This window comes from Chlorocebus sabaeus, chromosome 17 (genome assembly GCF_047675955.1).
Source record: "Chlorocebus sabaeus isolate Y175 chromosome 17, mChlSab1.0.hap1, whole genome shotgun sequence".
NCBI lineage: Eukaryota > Metazoa > Chordata > Mammalia > Primates > Cercopithecidae > Chlorocebus > Chlorocebus sabaeus.
Window position 1 is genome coordinate 43,834,385 of NC_132920.1, and position 21,089 is coordinate 43,855,473.

At 49.3% G+C, this 21,089-nt stretch overlaps 2 protein-coding genes across 8 annotated transcripts in view; one reads left to right on the top strand and one right to left on the bottom strand.

Moving 5' to 3' along the window:
* The window catches only part of POLH (DNA polymerase eta), a 42,939-nt gene extending 35,618 nt beyond the window's left edge, over positions 1–7,321 (top strand). For 4 of the 5 annotated variants that reach the window (XM_007972446.3, XM_007972447.3, XM_038006119.2 and 1 more), the window contains one exon: positions 820–7,321. In XM_007972446.3, the coding sequence (XP_007970637.1) occupies positions 820–1,714 (895 nt within the window). In that variant the 3' untranslated portion in view covers positions 1,715–7,321. The remainder of the gene's footprint in view (positions 1–819) is intronic. The other variant, XM_038006120.2, reaches the window with a different exon arrangement.
* Positions 7,292–15,923, bottom strand: GTPBP2 (GTP binding protein 2). 3 transcript variants are annotated; one of them, XM_073006018.1, is made up of 12 exons: positions 15,693–15,923; positions 13,713–13,739; positions 13,020–13,204; positions 12,553–12,661; positions 12,160–12,357; positions 11,685–11,859; positions 11,307–11,526; positions 10,722–10,861; positions 10,534–10,588; positions 9,425–9,596; positions 8,795–8,959; positions 7,292–8,582 (listed from the first exon to the last, which is right to left on the bottom strand). In XM_073006018.1, exons 1-12 carry the CDS (start codon positions 15,876–15,878, stop codon positions 8,406–8,408), a joined length of 1,809 nt encoding a protein of 602 aa, XP_072862119.1. In that variant the 5' UTR covers positions 15,879–15,923; the 3' UTR covers positions 7,292–8,405. The 3 variants fall into 3 exon arrangements, with proteins under 3 accessions (XP_072862119.1, XP_072862118.1, XP_072862120.1); XM_073006017.1 differs by lacking the exon at positions 15,693–15,923 and adding an exon at positions 14,462–15,181; XM_073006019.1 differs by lacking the exon at positions 15,693–15,923 and adding an exon at positions 13,964–14,052.
* Between the last annotated feature and the right edge of the window lie 5,166 nt (positions 15,924–21,089).

Genomic DNA, 21,089 nt, shown 5'->3' on the forward strand with positions numbered 1-21,089 from the left:
CCTAGGCTGGAGTGCAGTGGTGTGATCTTCGCTCACTGCAACCTCCGCCTCCTAGGTTCAAGCAATTCTTCTGCCTCAGCCTCCCAAGTAGCTGGGATTACAGGTGCGTGCCACCACACCCAGCTAATTTTTGTATTTTAGTAGAGATGGAGTTTCACCATGTTGGCCAGGCTGGTCTCGTACTCCTGACCTCATGACCCACCCGCCTTGGCCTCCCAAAGTGCTGGAATTACAGGCGTGAGCCACCACGCCCAGCTATGACAAGAATTTCTTAAAATGTTTCTGAAATTGGGACTAGTAACGAAAAGCAGTTGTGGAATTTCATTCTCTAGAAATTCCAGAGTGGTAAGTCAGTCAGGGTTAGGTAGTGCCCTGTTTAAAAACGGGATAATGGCTAAGAGGATTTTTTCAAGTCTTTCTAGTCTAAATATTCTAAAGCTTTTTGTTGTCCTGAATAAAATTTCTTGCCCCAATCCTGAATTACAGCAGCTTTCCAGTGGTACCTTATAAAAAACAATAATTTCTGGCTATCGGGAGGTGAGTGGTTACTAAATTAGTGGTTCTTGAGACATAACATCAGCATCAGCTAGGAAATTAAATTCTGTGTCATCCCAGGTCTGTTAATCTCTGATACACATTAATGTTTGAGAACCACTGCAGTAAAGAACAATTTCTGTGGCAGAACCAGAATCCTAGTCATCTATGGATTAAATCTGTCCTATGGTGAAGTAAAAGAGATACAATTCATGGACTTAGCAATAGGTCACTATTTTAATATTCTAAATTGCTAATCATCTTATTTCTTTACTTTCTGTATAGGTCTCCTCCTCTCACAATGCTTTTCCTCTGTGCTACAAAATTTTCTGCCTCTGCCCCTTCATCTTGCACAGACATCACCAGCTTCTTGAGCAGTGACCCAAGTTCTCTGCTAAAGGTGCCAGTTGCCAGCTTAGAAGCTAAGACCGAGGGAAGTGGCCCAGTGGTGACAGCCACTAAGAAAGCAACCACGTCTCTGGAATCATTCTTCCAAAAAGCTGCAGAAAGGCAGAAAGTTAAAGAAGCTTCACTTTCATCTCTTACTGCTCCCACTCAGGCTCCCACTATCAATTCGCTGTCCAAGCCCTCATTACCTTTTCAAACCAGTCAAACTACAGGAACTGAGCCCTTCTTTAAGCAGAAAAGTTTGCTTCTAAAGCAGAAACAGCTTAGTAATTCTTCAGTTTCTTTCCCCCCACAAAATCCATGGTCCAACTGTATAGCATTACCAAACTCTTTACCAACAGAGTATCCAGGCTGTGTCCCTGTTTGTGAAGGGGTATTGAAGCTAGAATCCTCTAAAGCAACTCCTGCAGAGATGGATTTGGCACACAACAGCCAAAGCATGCATGCTTCTTCAGCTTCCAAATCTGCGCTGGAGGTGACTCAGAAAGCAACCCCAACTCCAAGTATTCTAGCTGCTGAGGACCAAGTGCCCTGTGAGAAGTGTGGCTCCCTGGTACCAGTATGGGATATGCCTGAACACATGGACTATCATTTTGCATTAGAGTTGCAGAAATCCTTCTTGCAGCCCCACTCTTCAAACCCCCAGGTTGTTTCTGCTGTATCTCATCAAGGCAAAAGAAATCCCAAGAGCCCTTTGGCCTGCACTAATAAACGCCCCAGGCCTGAGGGCATGCAAACATTGGAATCATTTTTTAAGCCATTAACACATTAGTGCTGCCCTCAGGCTTGCTTTTAGGATTTAATATTTTTTATCTCTACAGATCTTTAATATTTTATCTTTACAGATTTCCCTGAGAAGGGGAATTATGAAATTTTTAATACAAAAAATAATCCATTTAGGTGCCGAGTTACAGTCCCATCTCTTCATAGGCGTGGATTCTAATCCCACTGCTGATAGAGATGTAAAAATTCATCCTACCATTGAGTTTTTAATCTTTAGCATTTAGGGAGGCAGTGTCATATAGTAAAGTGTGGGCCTTGGAGTCTAAGAGACCTGGTTGCAAACTTAGCTCTGCTTATTACAATGAGGGCCTTGAACAAGTCATTTTCTTCACTTTCTCATCTGTAAAATGGAGATAATACCTTACAGATTATTGCAGATTAATAACAATGTATTCAAATTATATAACTTGGCCGGGTACAATGGCTCATGCCTGTAATCCCAACACTTTGTGAGGCCAAGGCAGATGGATCACCTGAGGTCAGGAGTTCAAGACCAGCCTGGCCAACATGGCAAAACCCTGTCTCTACTAAAAATAGAAAAATTAGCCAGGCATGTTCCGGGCACCTGTAATTCCAGCTACTCAGAGGCTGAGGCAGGAGAATTGCTTTAACCCTGGAGGCAGAGGTTGCAGTGAGCTGAGATCATGCTACTGTGCTCCAACCTGGGCAACAGCGCAAGACTTCATCTCAAAAAATAAAAAATACAGGCTCATGCCTGTAATGCCAGCACTTTGGGAGCCTGAGGCAGGGAGATCACGAGATCAGGAGTTTGAGACCAGCGTGACCAACATGGTAAAACCCCATCTCTACTAGAATTACAAAAAAATTTAGCCAGGCATGGTGGCGCACACCTGTAATCCCAGCTACTCAGGAGGCTGAGGCAGGAGAATCGCTTGAACCTGGGAGGCGGAGGTTGGAGTGAACTGAGATTGCGCTACTGACCACACTCCAGCCTGGGCAACAGAGCGAGACTCCGCCTCAAACAAAAACAAGAACAAACATAAAGTTGCCACAGAAAAGGGACCAAGTTTAAAAAAGGGTTATAAATGTAATGAGACTTGCATAGTTAAAAATAAAAAGGGAATTTTTTTTTTTTTTTTTTGAGACGGAGTCTCCCTCTGTCGTCAGGCTGGAATGCAGTGGTGCGATCTCAGCTCACCGCAACCTCTGCCTCCTGGGTTCAAGCAATTTTCCTGCCTCAGCCTCCCAAGTAGCTGGGACTATAGGTGCATGCTACCATGCTCAGCTAATTTTTGTATTTTTAATAGAGATGAGGTTTCACCATGTTAGCCAGGATGGTCTTGATTGCTTGACCTCATGATCCGCCTGCCTTGGCCTCCCAAAGTTGCTGGGATTACAAATGTTATCCCAGCACCGATCCAGGCCCCCGAAAAAAAAGGGATTTTAAGAAAAGCTCTCTAGGCTGGGTGTGGTTCCTCATGCCTATAATCCCAGCATTTAGGGAGGCTGAGGCGGGTGAATTGCAGGAGCTCAGGAGTTTGAGACCAGCCTAGGCAAGGTGGCGAAACCCCGTCTCTACTAAAAAAAATTAGCTGGTCATGGCAGGCGCCTGTAATCCCAGCTACTCGGGAGACTGAGGCAGGAGAATCATTTGAACCTGGAAGGTGGAGGTTGCAGTGAGTTGAGATCACGCCACTGCACTCCAGCCAGGGTGACAGAGTGAACGACTGTCTCAAAAAAAAAGAAAAACTTTGTAGCTCTGTGATGGGCAGTTCAGATAGTACATTGACCAGATTTACATGTTTTCAGCTGGAGAATGTGAGGTGAAGCCTTGAAACCCTAAAAGTGATACAGTAACTAGGGCAGGTCTCTCTCTACACAAAAGCGACTTAGTAAACAGTGAATTTCATACAGGTAAACCCTATTATACCCTCAGTTCAAACCATTGGCCTATCTCTTGCATTTTGTTCTAATGTAGAATTAGATTGCTACTTGACCATTTCAGGAACTCTGTTTAGATAAGTCATAATCAAATCTTGCTGGGCGCGGTGGTTTATGCCTGTTACCCCAGCACTTTGGGAGACCAAAGCAGGTGGACCACATGAAGTCAGGAGTTCAAGACCAGCCTGGCCAACATGGCGAGACCCGTATCTACTAAAAATACAAAAATTAGCCGGGCGTGGTGGCAGGTGCCTGTAATCGCAGCTACTCGGGAAGCTGAGGCAGGAGAATCACTTGAACCTGGGAGGCAGAGGTTGCAGTGAGCCGAGATTGCCACTGCATTCCAGCCTGGGTGACAGAGTAACTGTCTCAAAAACAAAAAACAAAACAAAAAAAACCTCTAGATCATCTCTAGAACATTGCTACTCCCAAGTATGATTTGAGGAACAGCAGCCTCAGTATCACCAAGGAACTTGCTAGAAACAGTCTCAGCCTCACCACTACTCCCACTTAATCTATTAACAAGATTTCCCAGTGTGAGCCAGGCTCGGTGGCTCATTCCTGTAATCCCAGCACTTTGGGAGGCTCAAGCGGGCAGATCACGAGGTCAAGAGATTAAGACCATCCTGGCCAACATGGTGAAACCCCGTCTCCACTAAAAATACAACTGGGCGTGCTGGTGTGCACCTGTAATCCCAGCTGCTCTGGAGGCTGAGACAGGAGAATTGCTTGAACCTGGGAGGTGGAGCTTGCAGCGAACCGAGATTGTGCCGCTGCACTCCAGCCTGGCAACAGAGCAAGACTCTGTGTCAAAAAAAACAAAAAAAATTTCCCAATGTGTATCTTAAAGTTTGAGAAATGCTGATCAAAAAGATACTAATGACCAGGTGTGTAGAGGACATTTTCTTAAGCCCTTAAGTACAAATTTAAGAGTTAAGTGCTTCAGCCATTAAGGTTACTGGCTTGTTCATCTTTCCCACTGGAGTATATTTAGTTTAGGGTTTAAAATTAGTTATGTAGCTTTTTGTGCTTGTCCATGTTTATACTACTGTTTTTTTTGTTTGTTTTTTGTTTTTTTTTTGAGATGGAGTCTCGCTCTGTCACCAGGCTGGAGTGCAGTAGTGCAATCTCGGCTCACTGCAACCTCCGCCTCCCAGGTTCAAGAGATTCTCCTGTCTCAGCTTCCTGAATAGCTGGGACTCCAGGCAAGCACCATCAAGCCCAGCTAATTTTTATATTTTTAGTAGAGACAGGGTTTCACCATGTTGGTCAGGCTAGTTTCGATCTCAACCTCATGATCCACCCACTTCTGCCTCCCAAAGTGCTGGGATTACAGGCATGAGCCACCATGACCGGCCTATAGTACTGTCTTCTTATTCTCCTTTCTTGTGTGTGAAAAGTCAGCTCTTTTGGCTTTTCCGTTATGATAGGGGAAACTTGAATTACACAGGGAACCCAACTGAAGAAGAACTGAAGTAGGTGGTGCTGGGTGAAGTGGGCCCAGAGAATGGTGTACACATCCCTCCCATACATATACCCAAACTTTTTTTTTTTTTTTGAGACAGTCTTGCTCTGTCACCCAGGCTGGAGTGCAGTGGCCGGATCTCAGCTCACTGCAAGCTCCGCCTCCCGGGTTTACACCATTCTCCTGCCTCAGCCTCCCGAGTAGCTGGGACTACAGGCGCCCGCCACCTCGCCCAGCTAGTTTTTTGTATTTTTTAGTAGAGACGGGGTTTCACCGTGTTAGCCAGGATGGTCTCGATCTCCTGACCTCATGATCCGCCCGCCTCGGCCTCCCAAAGTGCTGGGATTACAGGCTTAAGCCACCGCGCCCGGCCACTTCTACTTTTTTTATGTGGAGTTTCCCTCTTGTCACCCAGTCTGGAATGCAATGACATAATCTCAGCTCACTGCAACCTCCGCCTCCCAGGTTCAAGCAATTCTCCTGTATCAGCCTCCTGAGTAGCTGGGATTACAGGCATGCATCATTATGCCTGGCTAATTTTTGTATTTTTAGTAGAGATGGGGTTTCGCCATGTTGGCCAGGCTGGTTTTGAACTCTTGATCTTAAGTGATCCACCTGCCTTGGCCTCCCAAAGTGCTGGGATTATAGGTGTGAGCTGCCAGACCAGCCTCAACTTCTTTTTATCTTATTTATAAATTGGGAGGGGGGGGTTCTATATTTAGTTTGAAGAGATGAGGAAGATTTGAAAACTACTGGATCTACCAGGAATTTTTTTCTTCAAAAATATTTTCTGCTTTTATGATACTTGAATATCTAATAAAAGACAATATTTAGCCAGTCACGGCAACTCACGCCTGTAATCCTAACACTTTGGGAGGCTGAGGTGGGTGAACTACTGGAACCCTGGAGAACATGGCAAAACAAGTCTTTACAAAAAATACAAAGACAGTGGTTTATGCCTGTAGTCCTAGCTACTCAGGAGGCTGAGATGGGAGGATCATCTATCTGGGAGTTCGAGGCTGCAATAAGCCATGATTGTGCCACTGCACTCCAGGCTGGGTGACCATCTGAGACCCTGTCTCAAAAAAAAAAAAAAAAAAAAAGACTACATTCACTGTATACATGGCCTTTTCCCCCTAACTAGATATGTACCTTCTTAAAGGCAAGGATTCTTCATAGTGCTTTGCCCATAATAGGCGCTGATATTCATTGGATGAATGTATATAGTGAAGAATTTTAGATCTGATTACCACAATTGGGACCATAAACATGTATAAACTCCTTGGGAGTCTGCTTTATATACTTTTTATCCCCCTAAATGTTTCATCAATGTTGCAGAGAGGCTCACTGGTTTCTGGAGGTGTCTTATTAAGTATTGAAATATGATTTTCTAAAATTTCCTTTATAATACAGGCAAAAGATAAGTAAACTGTAGACAAAGCTTTCATCTCTATCAGCAGCTATACAGAGGAAGTACACAGCTTAGCCCCTAATACAGGAGGAAGTTGTTCAACTACAGGCTTCTTAGTAGCAAGTTAAACCAGTTATATTTTATAAAACTGAGCCTGAGTGGTAGGGAAGCTATCACTTTAATACTCTAGAGGCAGAATGCCACATAGGACTTTGGGTCACATACTTCTTTTCCAGGGTCTCCTCAAAATGCAGTTTCTATTTACAGTTGACTTTGGCCCCTCTTTACCCATAAAATGTCAAAATCAAGTAGTCTGAACATGGAAACAGGAACAGGGACTAAGGTTTGGTCAAGTGGCCCTCATTGTTCCAAGAGTAATTTAGGCTACATAAACTTGGAAAGTATAGGACCAGATTACCTTTTGTCTCTAAATTCTACTCTAAGTAGCTGGCACTGTATCTCTGACAGGGCACAGAAGTGGGCTCCTTACTATTCTGACCATCATCAAGTGGCCAACTCTTCAAATACAGGGTAGCTATCTATTTCACGTGAAAGGCCTCAGTACTCTGCTCACTTGAACTACAGAAAACAGGCCACAATACTTGGTTATAATACTGGAACTCTGAACCTATGTGAAGGAGAGAAAAAGAATGGTGAATGAGATACCAGCTGGGTTCTTTCCACATTCAGGGCTCAGCAATGTTGGGGTTTCACTTGTCTCTAATCCTGGAGAGGTATCTAGCCTTGGAAGGAAGCTGAGCCTGTAGCTAACGCATAAGCACACTGTATTCAATAAAACATTTTTATTCTGTACAATATATATGTGTATTTAAATATATATACATATGTGTATATATATATATACATGCGCAGAGAAACCTCAGCCAACAAATCCCTGAGTCCATGGGAACCCAGGACACTAACAAAGGGAAAGGAGAGTCCATGCCTAAAGAGTAGGAAATATGGCAACATCTTTCCCTTTCCTCCTGGTTCCCTGCAACAGAGGGAAGGGAACAGTCACTACAGATTACTAAAACAAGAGGGTTTAGGTGGGGCAGGAAAAGTGGGGTGAGAGTGGTAGGATGGGGAACTCAGATGCCACCAGTCTGGGAAAGTAAAACATTTGATCCAGCATGAAAGCCAACATGACCACAGAGGAAAAGGACCAGACTGATGGGCATGCAGCTGGCCTTTGGTATATGCCAAGCCTTTGCTTGGTAGCCCCACGCCTGGGCCAGCACAACAAATAGCACCTGTGGGGCCTATGAGCCGGGAGAGGGTGAGGGAGATAGGGACTGGGGAAATGGCCCTTGAGTGAAAGGGAGATAAAGCTGAGGAAGAGGCCTCAGGCCTCAGCACAGGGTGGGAACACTACCATTCACTGTCCCTGTGCCATTTCTTCAGACTCTGAGCCACCACCACCAGATGGCCAAGAGCAGATAACCTTTTGTCCACAGCCAGGTAGAGATGGGCAACTTACATGGTCTTGAGAAGAGGTATAGAAAAAGGAGTGCTTTTGAGGGCCACCCCGTTGTGACAATTCCTGAAGTGCAGAGACCACACCAGCAAAACATGCCCAGTCTTAGTAGTGGGGCCGAGGAATTGATGAGTGGATGTAGTCAGCTCCAGCAGACAGACCACAGGGTTGCCACGTTTCATGAGCCAACCAGGTGAGCACACAGCTTCTGAGCACTGCCCTGAATCCTGTCTTCTCCCTCAGGACTGCCCTTTCCTGGCCACACCAAGTTTGGCACCTCTCCAGAAAGTTGGCAGGGAGCAAGTGGCAGCACCCCTCTCTCCCTAGCCTATTAACACACAGAGCCGCCAATGGCGGGGCAGCATGGCCGGAAGTCACCTTATATATTGTAGGGACAGCAATAGAACTGTCCCTGCCTGAAGGATTCAAAAGCCCATGTTGGCCTGGGCTTCTCCTGCAGTAATGGCTTGTACATCAGTGACATGGCCGATGCCCTTGGTGACACCCTCCCGGAACAGCAGTTTGGCGCCCACCTTCAGGTACTCTGGGTGCTTCAGGAAGCGGAAACGTACCACTGCCTTCTCGCCTGTCCGCAGTTTGTCCTGCAGCAGATAAGTGGTCACTCCCCTGGCCAGTGCCTTCTGTCCCATTCTATGCCAGCTGTGGCTCTCCACCCTCCAGAGGCCTATCAGGCCGCTACCCACCCTAAGTGGGGTTTTATTCCCACTGTGGGATCAAGGAGTTCTCTGCCAGTCTGGGGCAGGCCTCCCTCTTTTCTGACCTCTGGAGAAATGGAAGGCCAGGTCCCTCTCACCTTGGCATGGATCTTTTCCACCACTGCCGTCTGACGTACGTTGCCCACGTGTACTGTCACCTGGAATCCTCGTCGGAAGGTGGTGGCATGGAACAGTAAGACTATCTCTGCCTCAAACACCGAGCAGATGGTAGGATTCATCTCCGGGCTCACCATCACCATGCCCTGGGGAGGAACAGACCCCAGGCCCAGGAAGGGCAGCTCTAACATCAGACTCTCCCTACCCAGCCATCCCACACCCTTTATAGCTCCTGAATTTCCTCTTCCTCTGCACAACTCTAAACACCTCGACTTCAAAAGACAATAATCAAAACTCTCAGAGGGAATGAGTCTTTACCCACCTCCTACGTCCTCTAGCCCATCTAACGCTTTGCATTTTTAGGGTCCTGAACGCTAAAAATAGTGTGCACTAAAAATAGTGTAACATAGTGATTCATATTTAGTGCTCTGTACTTCATGAGTATGCTAAGCTGTTTTTATAGTCTCTGTAGCTAGACCAGAAGCTTCTTGGGTCAGAGAGTGTGTTTTCTCTGAGTTTCTCTGAAGCACCTTAGATAGGTGCTCATTCAGTAGCCAGTCTCCTAGGCACTTCTCTTAGTGTTCCCTCCCCAACCCATGCACCCACCTCACCTTGCGAAGCAGGGCACGGTCAAAGTCCCCAAGCGCCAATGTAGCAGCCTGACCAGCTCGCAGCACACGACAGGCAGAGCGGTTGCGCTGGATGCTGCATACTCTCAGTTCCAGGAAGCAGCCATCATCCGTGGGGCCCACCACCAGCTGGTCCCCCTCACGGCAAATCCCACTGCAGCCCAGAGGGCAGGTGGCACAGTATCAGCCAAGGTCCCCATATTTACTTCTCTATTAGGATTACCCAGAGCATTCCTTCCCTTCTAGGGTTGAGTCCCTCAAGTGGGGAAGAAGAACCCTAAATTCTGACTTGGATGTAAGGGGGAATCACTGCCAGAGTTCAGAATCAGCAAACTAATTTCAAAAAAGGCCAGCAGTGATGGCAGACAGAGAAGCACTTGCTGGTTTAACACTGAACACCTAACCCCTGAAGGAGCAAGTTATCCCCTTGAGTTTCATTCTCTGCTTTGCAGTCTTAGGCCAGGCGCAGTGGCTCACACCTGTAATCCCAGCACTTTGGGAGGCCGAGGCGGGTGGATCACTTGAGGTCAGGAGTTCAAGACCAGCCTGGCCAACGTGACGACCCCATCTCTACTAAAAATACAAAACTTAGCTGGGCATGGTGGCAGGCACCTGTAATCCCAGCTACTCGAGAGGCTGAGGCAGGAGAATTGCTGGAACCCAGGAGGCAGAGGTTGCAGTGAGCTGAGATCATGCCACTGCACTCCACCCTGGGCAACAGAGCGAGACTGTCTCAAAAAAAAAAAAAAAAAGAAAGAAAGAAAGCAAAGAAGAGTCTTAAGTGACGTCTCTCATTTCCCTATATGAGATGAAATCAGTTGAATACACTCTAGTTTTTTTCCTGGAGCCCAAAACCCACACTTCTCTCTCAGGGGCCTGGAGATTCCCAATAGGCAGCAATACTGTTTCTTCCCTCCAAAGCCAACAGACTACCATTCTCCAGCTCTTCTGATAGTGAAACCCTAATCTGCAAATAAGCATGTCCTTTAAATGGGTTCTGTTCAATTCCAGGGTCTCCTCCTTTGGGCCAGAATGTCTTTGAATATATGGGTGAGGGCTGAGTGGGGAGGGTAGCAAGCAAGACAATTCACCTGGAAAGTGTCCCTCCAACAACAGTCCCCACCTCTGGTACTGTGTAGATTTCATCTACCTGAAGCCAAAGAAAACGCTATCAATTGCCTGCCAAGTAGGGCTGGTGGGTCCAAAATCTCTAAACAGACTCTGGGTTTGGTCTGAAGCAGCCCCTCCCTGTTTCCCAGCCTATTAGCTGGGCAGTCACCTACCTGGAATTCCGTCAGCTGCTGCATGAGTTCCTCCTGCTCTTTGCTGTTGGTGAGTGGCGGCAGAATATTCAGAAAGACTTTGAGGAGGTCCAGACTCTCTCCAGACACACTGGACAATGTGAAGATGGGGGTGACACTGTAAAGGGAAGCATAGAATGGGACAGACGAAGACACTCCAAACAGGAGGCAGAGGCCAGATCCCCATACATGGAAAGGCGAGCTTTGCTCTTGGCTGGGGACCCCTCTCTCCTGTCTGCAAATGGCTCAGAAACTCTGGGCCTTCTTGTGAGCCAATCGAGCAATGTCACACAAGAAGCCCATCCCAGAGCCCAAGGGAAACAGCAAATGCCTGGTATAGCACTTCATCCCCATGGTCCCAGGCATCAGCAATGCTCCAGGTTGACTAGTAGGGAGGGTCAAGCCCTTTAGCAAGATGTCCCTCCACAATCCCAAGCTGAAACACCCACAGAACTAAGCCAGAACTGGTCTGGCCCTGGAAGAGTGGGATATCATGCTTCTGGGCCCCAGGATCTGTGGCAGCCTTCCTAGTGGATCAGGGCTTTACAGTAAGGTGGGCTTACTTGGGTGACTGAGCAAACTGCTGGGCAGCAGTGACAGCATCATCCTCGGAGGTGACTAGCATGGGGACCTTGTGGCACCCAGGCTGCTTGAGGACCCGCTCCAACTGTCGTACTGTCCTCTCCACTGTGGTCTTGGCACACAGGTCGATCTTGCTGACCACGATGAAGAAGGGCACTTTCAGGGCCAGGGCCAGCCCCAGATGTTCCCTTGTGGTGCCAGCTGCCTCAGAAGGACAGCAAGCAGCGGAAGAGAAGAGTGAGAATGCAGAAGGGAGGAGAGGGAAGAAGAGAAGCATTGGTCTGTCTCCAAGATTTGAGGCCCAGGGTAGGAGAGTCAGCACCCCCCTTCAGCCCTGTCCCTGCCCTAATGCCTCGTACCAATCCCAGTGTTGGCACTGACGAGGAGCAGGGCGCAGTCGGGGCAGTATGACGTGAGGCCAAAGATGGTGGTGTGTAGGTACTTATGGTGGCCTGCCAGGTCGATGAAGGTGATCATCTTGGAGCTGCTCTCACAGATCTCTTCTGCCGTCCGTGAGTCGCTGTAATTCACCACCTGGCCCAGGGCCCAGGGTTCTCAGTGCCCCCTGCCACCCCTTCCAACCCCTTCAGAGTTGCCAGGACCTAAACCATTCCCTGGGTGACCCTGCCTCTTAATCCTGACCCCATTTTTTATTTAATTCAGTTGATTCCCCATTGATTTCCTAAGAGGGACAGAGCTTGTTCACAGTCCCCTCAGGGCATTCATCTATACTATTTCAAAAAGTCTCCACACTCTGCCCCCATCGTATGTCCTTCACTACTACCATCCCATCCTCAGAGTCTGGCCCCATTGGGTCCCACTGATCCCATGCACCTCTCCCTTGCTGTTAAAGCCCAGGATCTCGAAGCTGATGCTGGAGGTTCGGCCAGACTGAATCTCATGCAGGTGGCGGAAAAGGTTGAGCCGAGCCCGGCCCCGCCCATTGTCCAGCTCTCCCTGGGTCAGGACTCCAAGCAGAGTCGACTTCCCTGAGTCCACATTCCCCAGGACGGCCACACGGAGGTCTAGGAACTGTGGATGAATTGCCAGAGATAAGGGCTCCAATCCCTCACCCCTCTCACTGAAGACTGGGTCAAGGGCAGTGATGTTCCCTAGGGAGCAAGTGATGAACTGGAAGCCCCCAGGATCCCAGGCCAGGAGTCAGCCTGCCACCACAGGGCCCTTCCACGGTGTGGACGTGAGGGACAGGGATGGGTGTGTGCTCACCTGTTGGTTGTCAGGGACCTTTCGTACTAGCACCTCGGTGATCTTCCGGGGCATGTCGCTATCATAATCCACTTCTCGCTCTCGAAGAACGGTGATGTCTGCCCCAACCCTGTCACAGCAAGGCCACAGATGCCATATCTCACCTGTCCTCCTATTCCAGGCTTGCTCTGGACCTACAGACTTCCTGCACCTCCCACAGAGCTCCCAATACCTCAGCGCACTTCCTACCACCCTCCAATTTATTCTTCATTCACAATTCCCTTTAAAACAAATACACACATCTTAATTCAAGGATCTAAACAGCCTAGGTCCAGTGAGGAGGGGACCAAAACACTAACCCTCCCCACTTCAGCCCTTTGTCAAGAGAAGGAAAGTCCCACCTTTGCCCCTCAGGCCCTAGGTAACTGGGTATGTATGGGTCTTCCCAAGTCAAGTAAAGGAGAACTGGTGGGGAAGGGAAAGCATACTTCTCTGCCATCCGGTGCAGGGTCTTGAGTGAAGCTCGCATTTCCTCCTCAGCCAGCCCCACCAGCAGCCCATTGTCCTCTACCCCAATCTGGTAGACGGCCTCACCACGTCCCTCCTGGAGTCGCCACTTCATCTGTGTAACCAGGTGCTCAAAGCGGTACTGGGATGGATTCACCAGCTTCAACTTAGGGCAAGTGGGGTATCATGAGGTAAAATCAGAGGTGTTCCTCCCAAACCTACATGGTCCCCACCTGTTCTGCTGCAAGGACCAAGACTTTCCCTTTCCACTTAAACTCATACCTGATCCCCCTCCAACAGAACAAGGTACAGAGCCCTTAACCTGAACCATATCCTTAAACTGCTATAGACTATGAAGCTGGAAGGCTCTGAGAGAAATTATCCCATGCTGGTGGATCACCTGAGGTCAAGAGTTCGAGACCAGCCTGATCAACATGGAGAAACCTCATCTCTACTAAAAATACAAAATTAGCCGGGCGTGGTGGCGCATGCCTGTAATCCCAGCTACTCAGGAGGCTGAGGCAGGAGAATCTGAGATCGCACCACTGCACTCCAGCCTGGGCAACAAGAGCAAAACTCCATCTCAAAAAACTGAAAGAAAGAAAAAAGAAATTTTCCCACACTGGCAAGGACAACCTACCCCAGCCCCTGCTTTTCCCCAGCCTAGGACTCACTTTATATTCAATGTTTCCATCTTCAGCCTGAAAAGAAACAGTGAGCAGTTACCATACACTGTCCAGACCCAATCCCTACTTCCCCTCAACTCCCAGTGGGTCCAGGTAGCTAACTTGAGAAAGCAGGAAGCCCCACTGGCACTTGCTCAGGCAAGTGCCTGTTAAAGGTCAGTGGCAGGCAAGATGCTCTATTCAACCCCAGCATGGCCTCTATGAAGGGAAAGCCTGTAAGGACACAAGGAGTCACCCACTTAAGCCAGGCACAGAACCCTGAATCAATCCATTCTTTGATCACTGGCAGCACATTCTTCCTAGATGCAAGATCATCCCTTCCTCCCCACCTCCAGGGCCTCAAACCCGCTTTTCCCAGAAGTCTATGTCTCCTCTGTGCCCAGGCTATTAAAACCTTTCTTTGTCACCGGTCTAGGAAACACCACTTCCTCCCTGCCTGCCCCTCTCAGCTGATGTCATCTAGAGTAAGAGGCTGCAAGAGGTTTTGGATCAGAGCCAAAGGGTGAGCTCCGCAATGGTCACTACAAGCCTGATGACCAAGATCTAGGTGAGAGAGGAGCAGAGCTCCAAAGTTGGGGCTGAGAGGAACAGAAAAACTCAGAAAATGTAATGAAGTGGACAGACTTGCTATGGCCTTCACCTCCTGCCGCCTAACCTCAGTGGAGGTGAAATCCTGAATCCACCCCACAGTATCTTCTAGTTCCAGTGGTTAGCACAGCACAGAAGCACCCTGTTACCTGAGCCTTCCTCTCCCAGGTGCAAAGGGATATGGGATTTGCCTGTTTGGCCAGTCTGCATTTTTCTATCCCTCTCTCTGGATATTTTATTTTTCCTTTTCCCTTCCGATCATCATTCCATCCCTTCAAGGCTCTCTGGCTCCCAGGCCCTAACAAGTCTTCACTCATAATCTCCACCTCAAGGTGTGTTAAGGAGATTATTTTTTTCCCCATCAATAAAAACCTTCCAAAAACCTTTTAATCATTTTTCTGGGGATGGGTGGCTTCAAAAAATGTGGTGCAAGAATGAGAGTCTAGGGCCCAGATCAATGGTTCCCAAAGTGAGGTCCTGGGACCAGCAGCATTAGCATCACAGGGGAACTTGTAAGAAATGCAAATTCTCAGGCCCATCCTCACTAGTAAGAAAGAATCATAAATTCTAGGCTGGGCACGGTGGCTCACGCCTGCAATCCCAGCACTTTGGGGGGGGGCCGAGGCAGGTGGATCACCTGAGGTCAGGAGTTTGAGACCAGCCTGGCCAACATGGTGAAACCCCATCTCTACTAAAAATACAAAAATTATCTGGGCGTGGCAGGCACCTGTAATCCCGGCTACTTGGGAGGCTGAGGCAGGAGAATCGCTTGAGAACCCGGGAGGCCGAGGTTGCAGTGAGCTGAGACAGCGCTACAGCACTCCAGCCTGGGCAACAGAGTGAGACTCCGTCTAAAAAAAAAAAAAAAAAAAAATTGGCCGGGTGTTGGGGGCCAGCAATCCGGGAGATTCGATACATGCCAGGTTTGATAATCACTGGCTTAGGCTGTGTGTAAGGAACACACTGCTCTTTTCCCGGGTACTCCCCTTCTCCATGTGGAACAAGTTTAGAAGAAGTGGTGGTTACTCTGTCTGCCTCTCGTCCCAGGATGCAGTCTCTCTTCCCCTATGGCGGCACACGCAGTTGGTTGGGGTGCTCTTCCTGGGATCCCCTTTCTCTACTTCTCTCCTGCGGTAATCTAGATCAGAAGGGGGAGTCCTCCCTCTCCACTCTTCCTCCCTGAGATCCTGTCACCTGAGTCCAGTCTCTGCCCTTCCTCTCTGGGGTCCCGGGACCGGAAAGAGGGGTTCTCCTCCCATGCCCCTCCTCCCTGGGGTCTCGACACCGGAAGGGGGGATTAATTCTCTGGGTCCCGCCTCCCTGGAGTCCTGGGCCGGAAAGAGTGGCTTCTTCCCGCCCCACCACTTCTCAAGTGCTCACCTCGGGGGGCAGGTACGGAGGATTGTTGGCTTTGCCCCCTCTGTTCCTTCCGTTCTTCTTCTTTCCCTTTGGGCCCCCGCAGCCGCTGGTGCTGCCGGCCCCCCTAGCCTTGAGGGTTCCGCCCACGGCCGGGCCCCCTCCGGGCCGGCAGCAGCCGCCGAACAGCTCCGATACCCGCGAGTCCATCCGCCGCTGCCGCCAGCCCCCCACCCGGCCCCTCCCGCGGCCGCAGCCGCCGCCGCCGCCGCCGTCGCCGCCGCCCTTACTGCCACTGCCGTGTCCGGCCGGCCCAAGCAGAGTGGGGTGGGGCTCTGCAAAAGCTACGCCCCCCGCCTCCTTGGCCTCCGGGTCGCGTCAGAAACAGCCGCGGGGCACCACGGGATATAGAGTCCCCAGGCCTGGAAATTCGCTCAAAATGACACGCCGCCGCCCTACAACTCCCAGGAGGCATCGCGGCGCAAGTGGCCGCGGGAGTCGTCGGAGGCGTGGGGAAGGAGCGCGCCTTGGCGCGCAAAGGCCTAAGGGAGCTGTAGTCTGGATTGCAGTCCCCGCGGTGTGGGCTTTTTCTAGGGCTTGGGGGCAGTTTAGAACCTCGCAGCCTGGGTGGCGAGGACACCAGCGTCGAAGAGCTTACATCAGAATCGACCCTTGTGGGCGCTCCGGGATTTGGCCCTTTAGCGCGGATCCTAGACAACAGGTTTTGGACCTCGAGAGCCGCAGAACTGAGGCTACTGGTCCCGCCAGCCTGCTGGCTCCGCCTCTGCCTCAGTTTCTTCCCCAATGGCCCGCGTGCCGCTGGGGTGAATCAGGGCTAACGCTAGGGCGGAGGCGGATGGTGATTAGCCAAATTACAGCTGTTATTGTTGCGATGACTATGCTACCTTTACATAGTAGTCACTGCTTTATTACCAGGCTGGCACCGTCCAGGGGCTGATTTTAACAGCCGGAGGCACCGCGGTGGCTGCGACACGAGACCCGAACCCGTAAACCAGCTTGCTGCCCGAAGGCTGCAAGCATACTCAAAGCGAGTATTCCTCCTCCCCTTTGTTTTGAAGCAGAACCAATCGGGAAGAACCTAGTTTGGCTTTAAACAGCCAAGACTGTAGGAGGGGCCTGGCCCCTACTTCGGGCGGGGCTGGGGCTCGGGTTACACCAACCACCACGAGGGCGGGGCAGTGGCCGGGAATAGAAACTTGGCCTAGGGCCACAGGGGATTGTTGGCTTTTGACTTTCTTGCGAAGCAATCTCCTGCTGTTTAGTGCTGTTGCACTCTACAGAGTACACACATTCAGCGACATAAGCCAGGGCACAGAAAGAAACACCAGAAACACCAGAAAGGCAGGGCGGAAAAGCAGTAACGTTGCTGAGCTGCGAGTCTGGACGCTAGGGCTCAATTCAGAGCCGCATGGCTGTCTCATGACTCACACCACTCACAGTGTGTTCTCTTCTCCCCTCTTCTGGAACTGCGAGGTGCTCATACACGGTCAAGAAATTAAACAACTCAGCCAGGTGCGGTGGCTCACGCCTGTAAATCCCAGCACTTCGGGAGGCCGAGGTGGGCGGATCACCTGAAGTCAGGTGTTCGAGACCAACCTGGCCAACATGGTGAAACCCCCTCTCTACTAAAAATACAAAAATTAGCAGGGTGTGGTGGTGCATGCCTGTGATCCCAGCTGCTCCGGAGGCTGAGACAGGAGAATCACTTGAACCCGGCAGGCGGAGGTTGCAGTGAGCCGAGATCAGGCCATTGCACTCCAGCCTGGGCAACAGAGCAAGACTCCAACTAAAAAAAAAATATATATGAGCCTGGCATGGTGGTGCACATCTGTGGTCCCAGCTGCTCGGGAGACTAAGGCAGGAGAATCACTTGAACCCGGGAGGTAGAGGTTATAGTGAACCAAGATCACGCCACTGCACTCCAACCTGGGTGACAGAACGAGACTTTGTCTCAAAAAAAAAAAAAAAAGAAAAGAAAAGAAAAAAAAGAAATTAAGCAACTCTTTTCTCTAGACTTCAGTTGTCCTTGGAAAACTAGAAGCAGCAACAATGACTTACCTCTGGTGATCCCTTTGGGGGTTCAGACTTGGTAGAGTCCATGGCTTCCTCCCAGGGCCACAAGGAGGGAGGCAGGTCTACTGATCATGATGTTCACATAGCATAATTTTCCAAAGCAGTGACAGCAGGAAGACCAAAACCTGCAAAAGGGCCTAGCTCACCCTAGGCCAATTATGTGGGTCTTCAGTGGTTGAAAGCACATGTGACTTTTCTTAGTCCTGTGCCACTGAAGGAAAGGTTATGCTGTAAAAGTCTAGCCAGGGGTACAGGCCTACTAGAGAAACTGTGGTTTAGAGACAGAGACTAGAGAACTCCTAGATCTCAAGAAGGATGGGAATTGGAAGGAAGAGATAAGACCATTCTCCCACATTCTCACCATGACCAGCCCTGGGCCCTCTCGATAACCAGAGCCTGCTGCAGTTGTCTGATAACATGTGTTCCTTCATACACATGGATTTTAAAATTTTTATTTATTTATTTTTTTTGAGACAAGGTCTCCCTCTGTCACTCAGGCTGGAGTGCAGTGGTGTGATCACAGCTCATTGCAGCCTCAACCTCCTCTGCTCAAGCAGATCCTCCCACCTCAACCTCTGGAGTAGCTGGAACTACAGGTGCGAGCCACCACACCCAGCTAATTTTTGTTTTTATTGTTTGTAGCGATGGGGTTCCCCCATGTTTCCTAGGCTGGTCTTGAACTCCTAGGCTCAAGCAATCCTCTTGTCTTGGCCTCGCAAAGTGCTGGGATTACAGGCATGAGCCCCACACCTGACTCAGTATTTTATTTTATTTATTTATTTAGAGACAGAGTTTCGCTCTTGTTGCCCAGGCTGGAGTGCAGGTGCAATCTTGGCTCTGCAAGATCTGCCTCCCGGGTTCAAGTGATTCTCCTGTCTCAGCCTCCCGAGTAGCTGGGATTACAGGTATGTGCCACCACACTCGGCTAATTTTGTATTTTTAGTAGAGATGGGGGTTTCTCTGTGTTGGTCAGGCTGGACTCAAACTCCTGACCTCAGTTGATCCACCTGCCTCAGCCTCCCAAAGTGCTGGGATTACAGGTGTGAGCCACCGTGCGCCCGGCCCTATTTATTTTTTAAAGGTGGCGAGGAGGAGGAAGAGAGAATGATTGATTGATTGATTTCTTTTTTTCTTTTTGAAGTAGGATCTCCTTCTGTCACCCAGGCTGGAGTGCAATGGCACAATCTTGACTCACTGCAACCTCCATCGCCTGAGAGCAGTTCTTCCACTTCAGCCCCCCAGGTAGCTGGGACTGCAGGGGCGTGCCACAATGCCTGGCTAAGTTTTGTATTTTTTGTAAAGAAGGGGTTTGCCGTGTTGCTCAGGCCGGTCTTGAACTCCTGGACTCAAACAGTTCTCCCATCTTGGCCTCCCAAAATGCTGGGATTACAGGCGTGAGCCACCATGCCCAGCCAGACCCAGTATTTTAATCACTGTACTTTTATAGTATGTTTTGACCTCTGGTCCCTACTTCCTGAAACATACCCTTTCCTTGGCCTCCATGACCTGACACTTGTCTTTTTTTTTTTTTTTTTTTTTTTTTTTATAAAGACCCCATCTCTACTAAAAATGCAAAATATTAGCCGGGTGTGGTGGTGGGCACCTGTAATCCCAGCTGCTTGGGAGGCTGAGGCAGGAGAATTGCTTGAACCCCGGGGGGAGAGGTTGCAGTGAGCTAAGATCATGCCATTGCACTCCAGCCTGGGCAACAAGAGCGAAACTCCATCTAAAAACAAACATAACAACAAAAAAACTTTTGGACTCAATCAGTCCCTCCACCCTCAAGCAATTCTCCCATCTCGGCCTCCCAGAATGCTGAGATTATAGTCGTGAGCTACCATGCCCAGCCAGACCCAGTATTTTAATCACTGTTTTGTTTTTGTTTTTGTTTTTTTTTGAGGAGGAGTCTCACCCTGTCACCCAGGCTGAAGCACAATGGCGTGACCTCAGCTCACTGCAACTTCCACCTCCCAGGTTCAAGGCATTCTCCTGCCTCAGCCTCCCAAGTAGCTGAGATTATGGGGATGCACCACCACGCCTGGCTAATTTTGTATTTTTAGTAGAGACAGGGTTTCTCCATGTTGGTGAGGCTGGTCTTAAACTCCCGACCTCAGGTGATCCGCCTGCCTCAGCCTCCCAAAGTGCTGGGATTACAAGCATGAGCCACTGCGCCCGGCCTCTAATCATTGTACTTTTATAGTATGTTTTGACTTCTGGTCCCTACTTCCTGAAACACACCCTTTTCTTGGCCTCCATGACCTGACACTTGTCTTTTTCTGTAGGGACAAGGTCTCATTATGTTGCCCAGACCGGTCTTAAACTTCTGGATTCAAGCATTCCCCTTGCCTTGATTTCCCAAAGTGCTTATAGGCATGAGCCACCATGCCTGGCCCCACTTGTCTATTTTGGTTTTGGAGGCGGGGTCTCACTCTGTCACACAGGCTGGAGGGCAGTGGTTCGATCACAGTTCACTGTAGCCTCAACCTCCCAGGCTCAAGCAATCCTTCCACCTCAGCCTCCCAAAGTGCTGGGAGTACGGGCATGAGCCACCTTGCCTGGCGATTTGTCTATTTTTCTTTATCCTTCTGTGGGTACTCCTTAGTCTTCTCCATAGGTTCTGTCTCTGTGGTCATCCCCTAAACATTAGTGTCTTCAATAACCTAGTCCATTCTCATTCCACACCCTCCCTGGGTGATGTTATCCACTCACATGATAATGGCTCTTAAATACATGTCGCTATTCCAAATGGCATTCCTAAATATTTCTATTCATTGTCCTATGGAGATGTCAAATTCAATCTGTGAAAAGCTGAACTCATCTTTTCTCCTACTCACCTCCCACCCCAATAAACCTGGTCCTCTTTTAGTGTTTCCTCCATCCTTTTTTTTTTTTTTTTTTTTTTTTGAGTCATGGTCTCACTCTGCTGCCCAGGCTGAAGTGCAGTGGCTTGATCATAGCTCACTGTAACTGTCGAACTCCTGGACTCAAGCAATCCTCTGCCTCAGCCTCCTGAATAGCCAGGACTACAGATGTGCACCCACCACACCTGGCTAACTTTTAAAAACTTTTTTTTCAATTTTGCAGAAACAGGGTCCCCAATATTGTCCCGGCTGGTATCAAACTCCTGGCACAACTGACCATACAATTGCTGAAGTCAGAAACCTGCTTGTTTTCTTGTCAGTCTTCTTTTCTCTTCTTTTCTTTCTTTTGACATGGAGTCTTGCTTTGTCACCCAGGCTGGAGTGCAGTGGCGTGATCTCAGCTCACTGCAACCTATGCCTCCCAGTTCAAGCGATTCTCCTCCTTCAGCCTCCTGAGTAGCTGGGA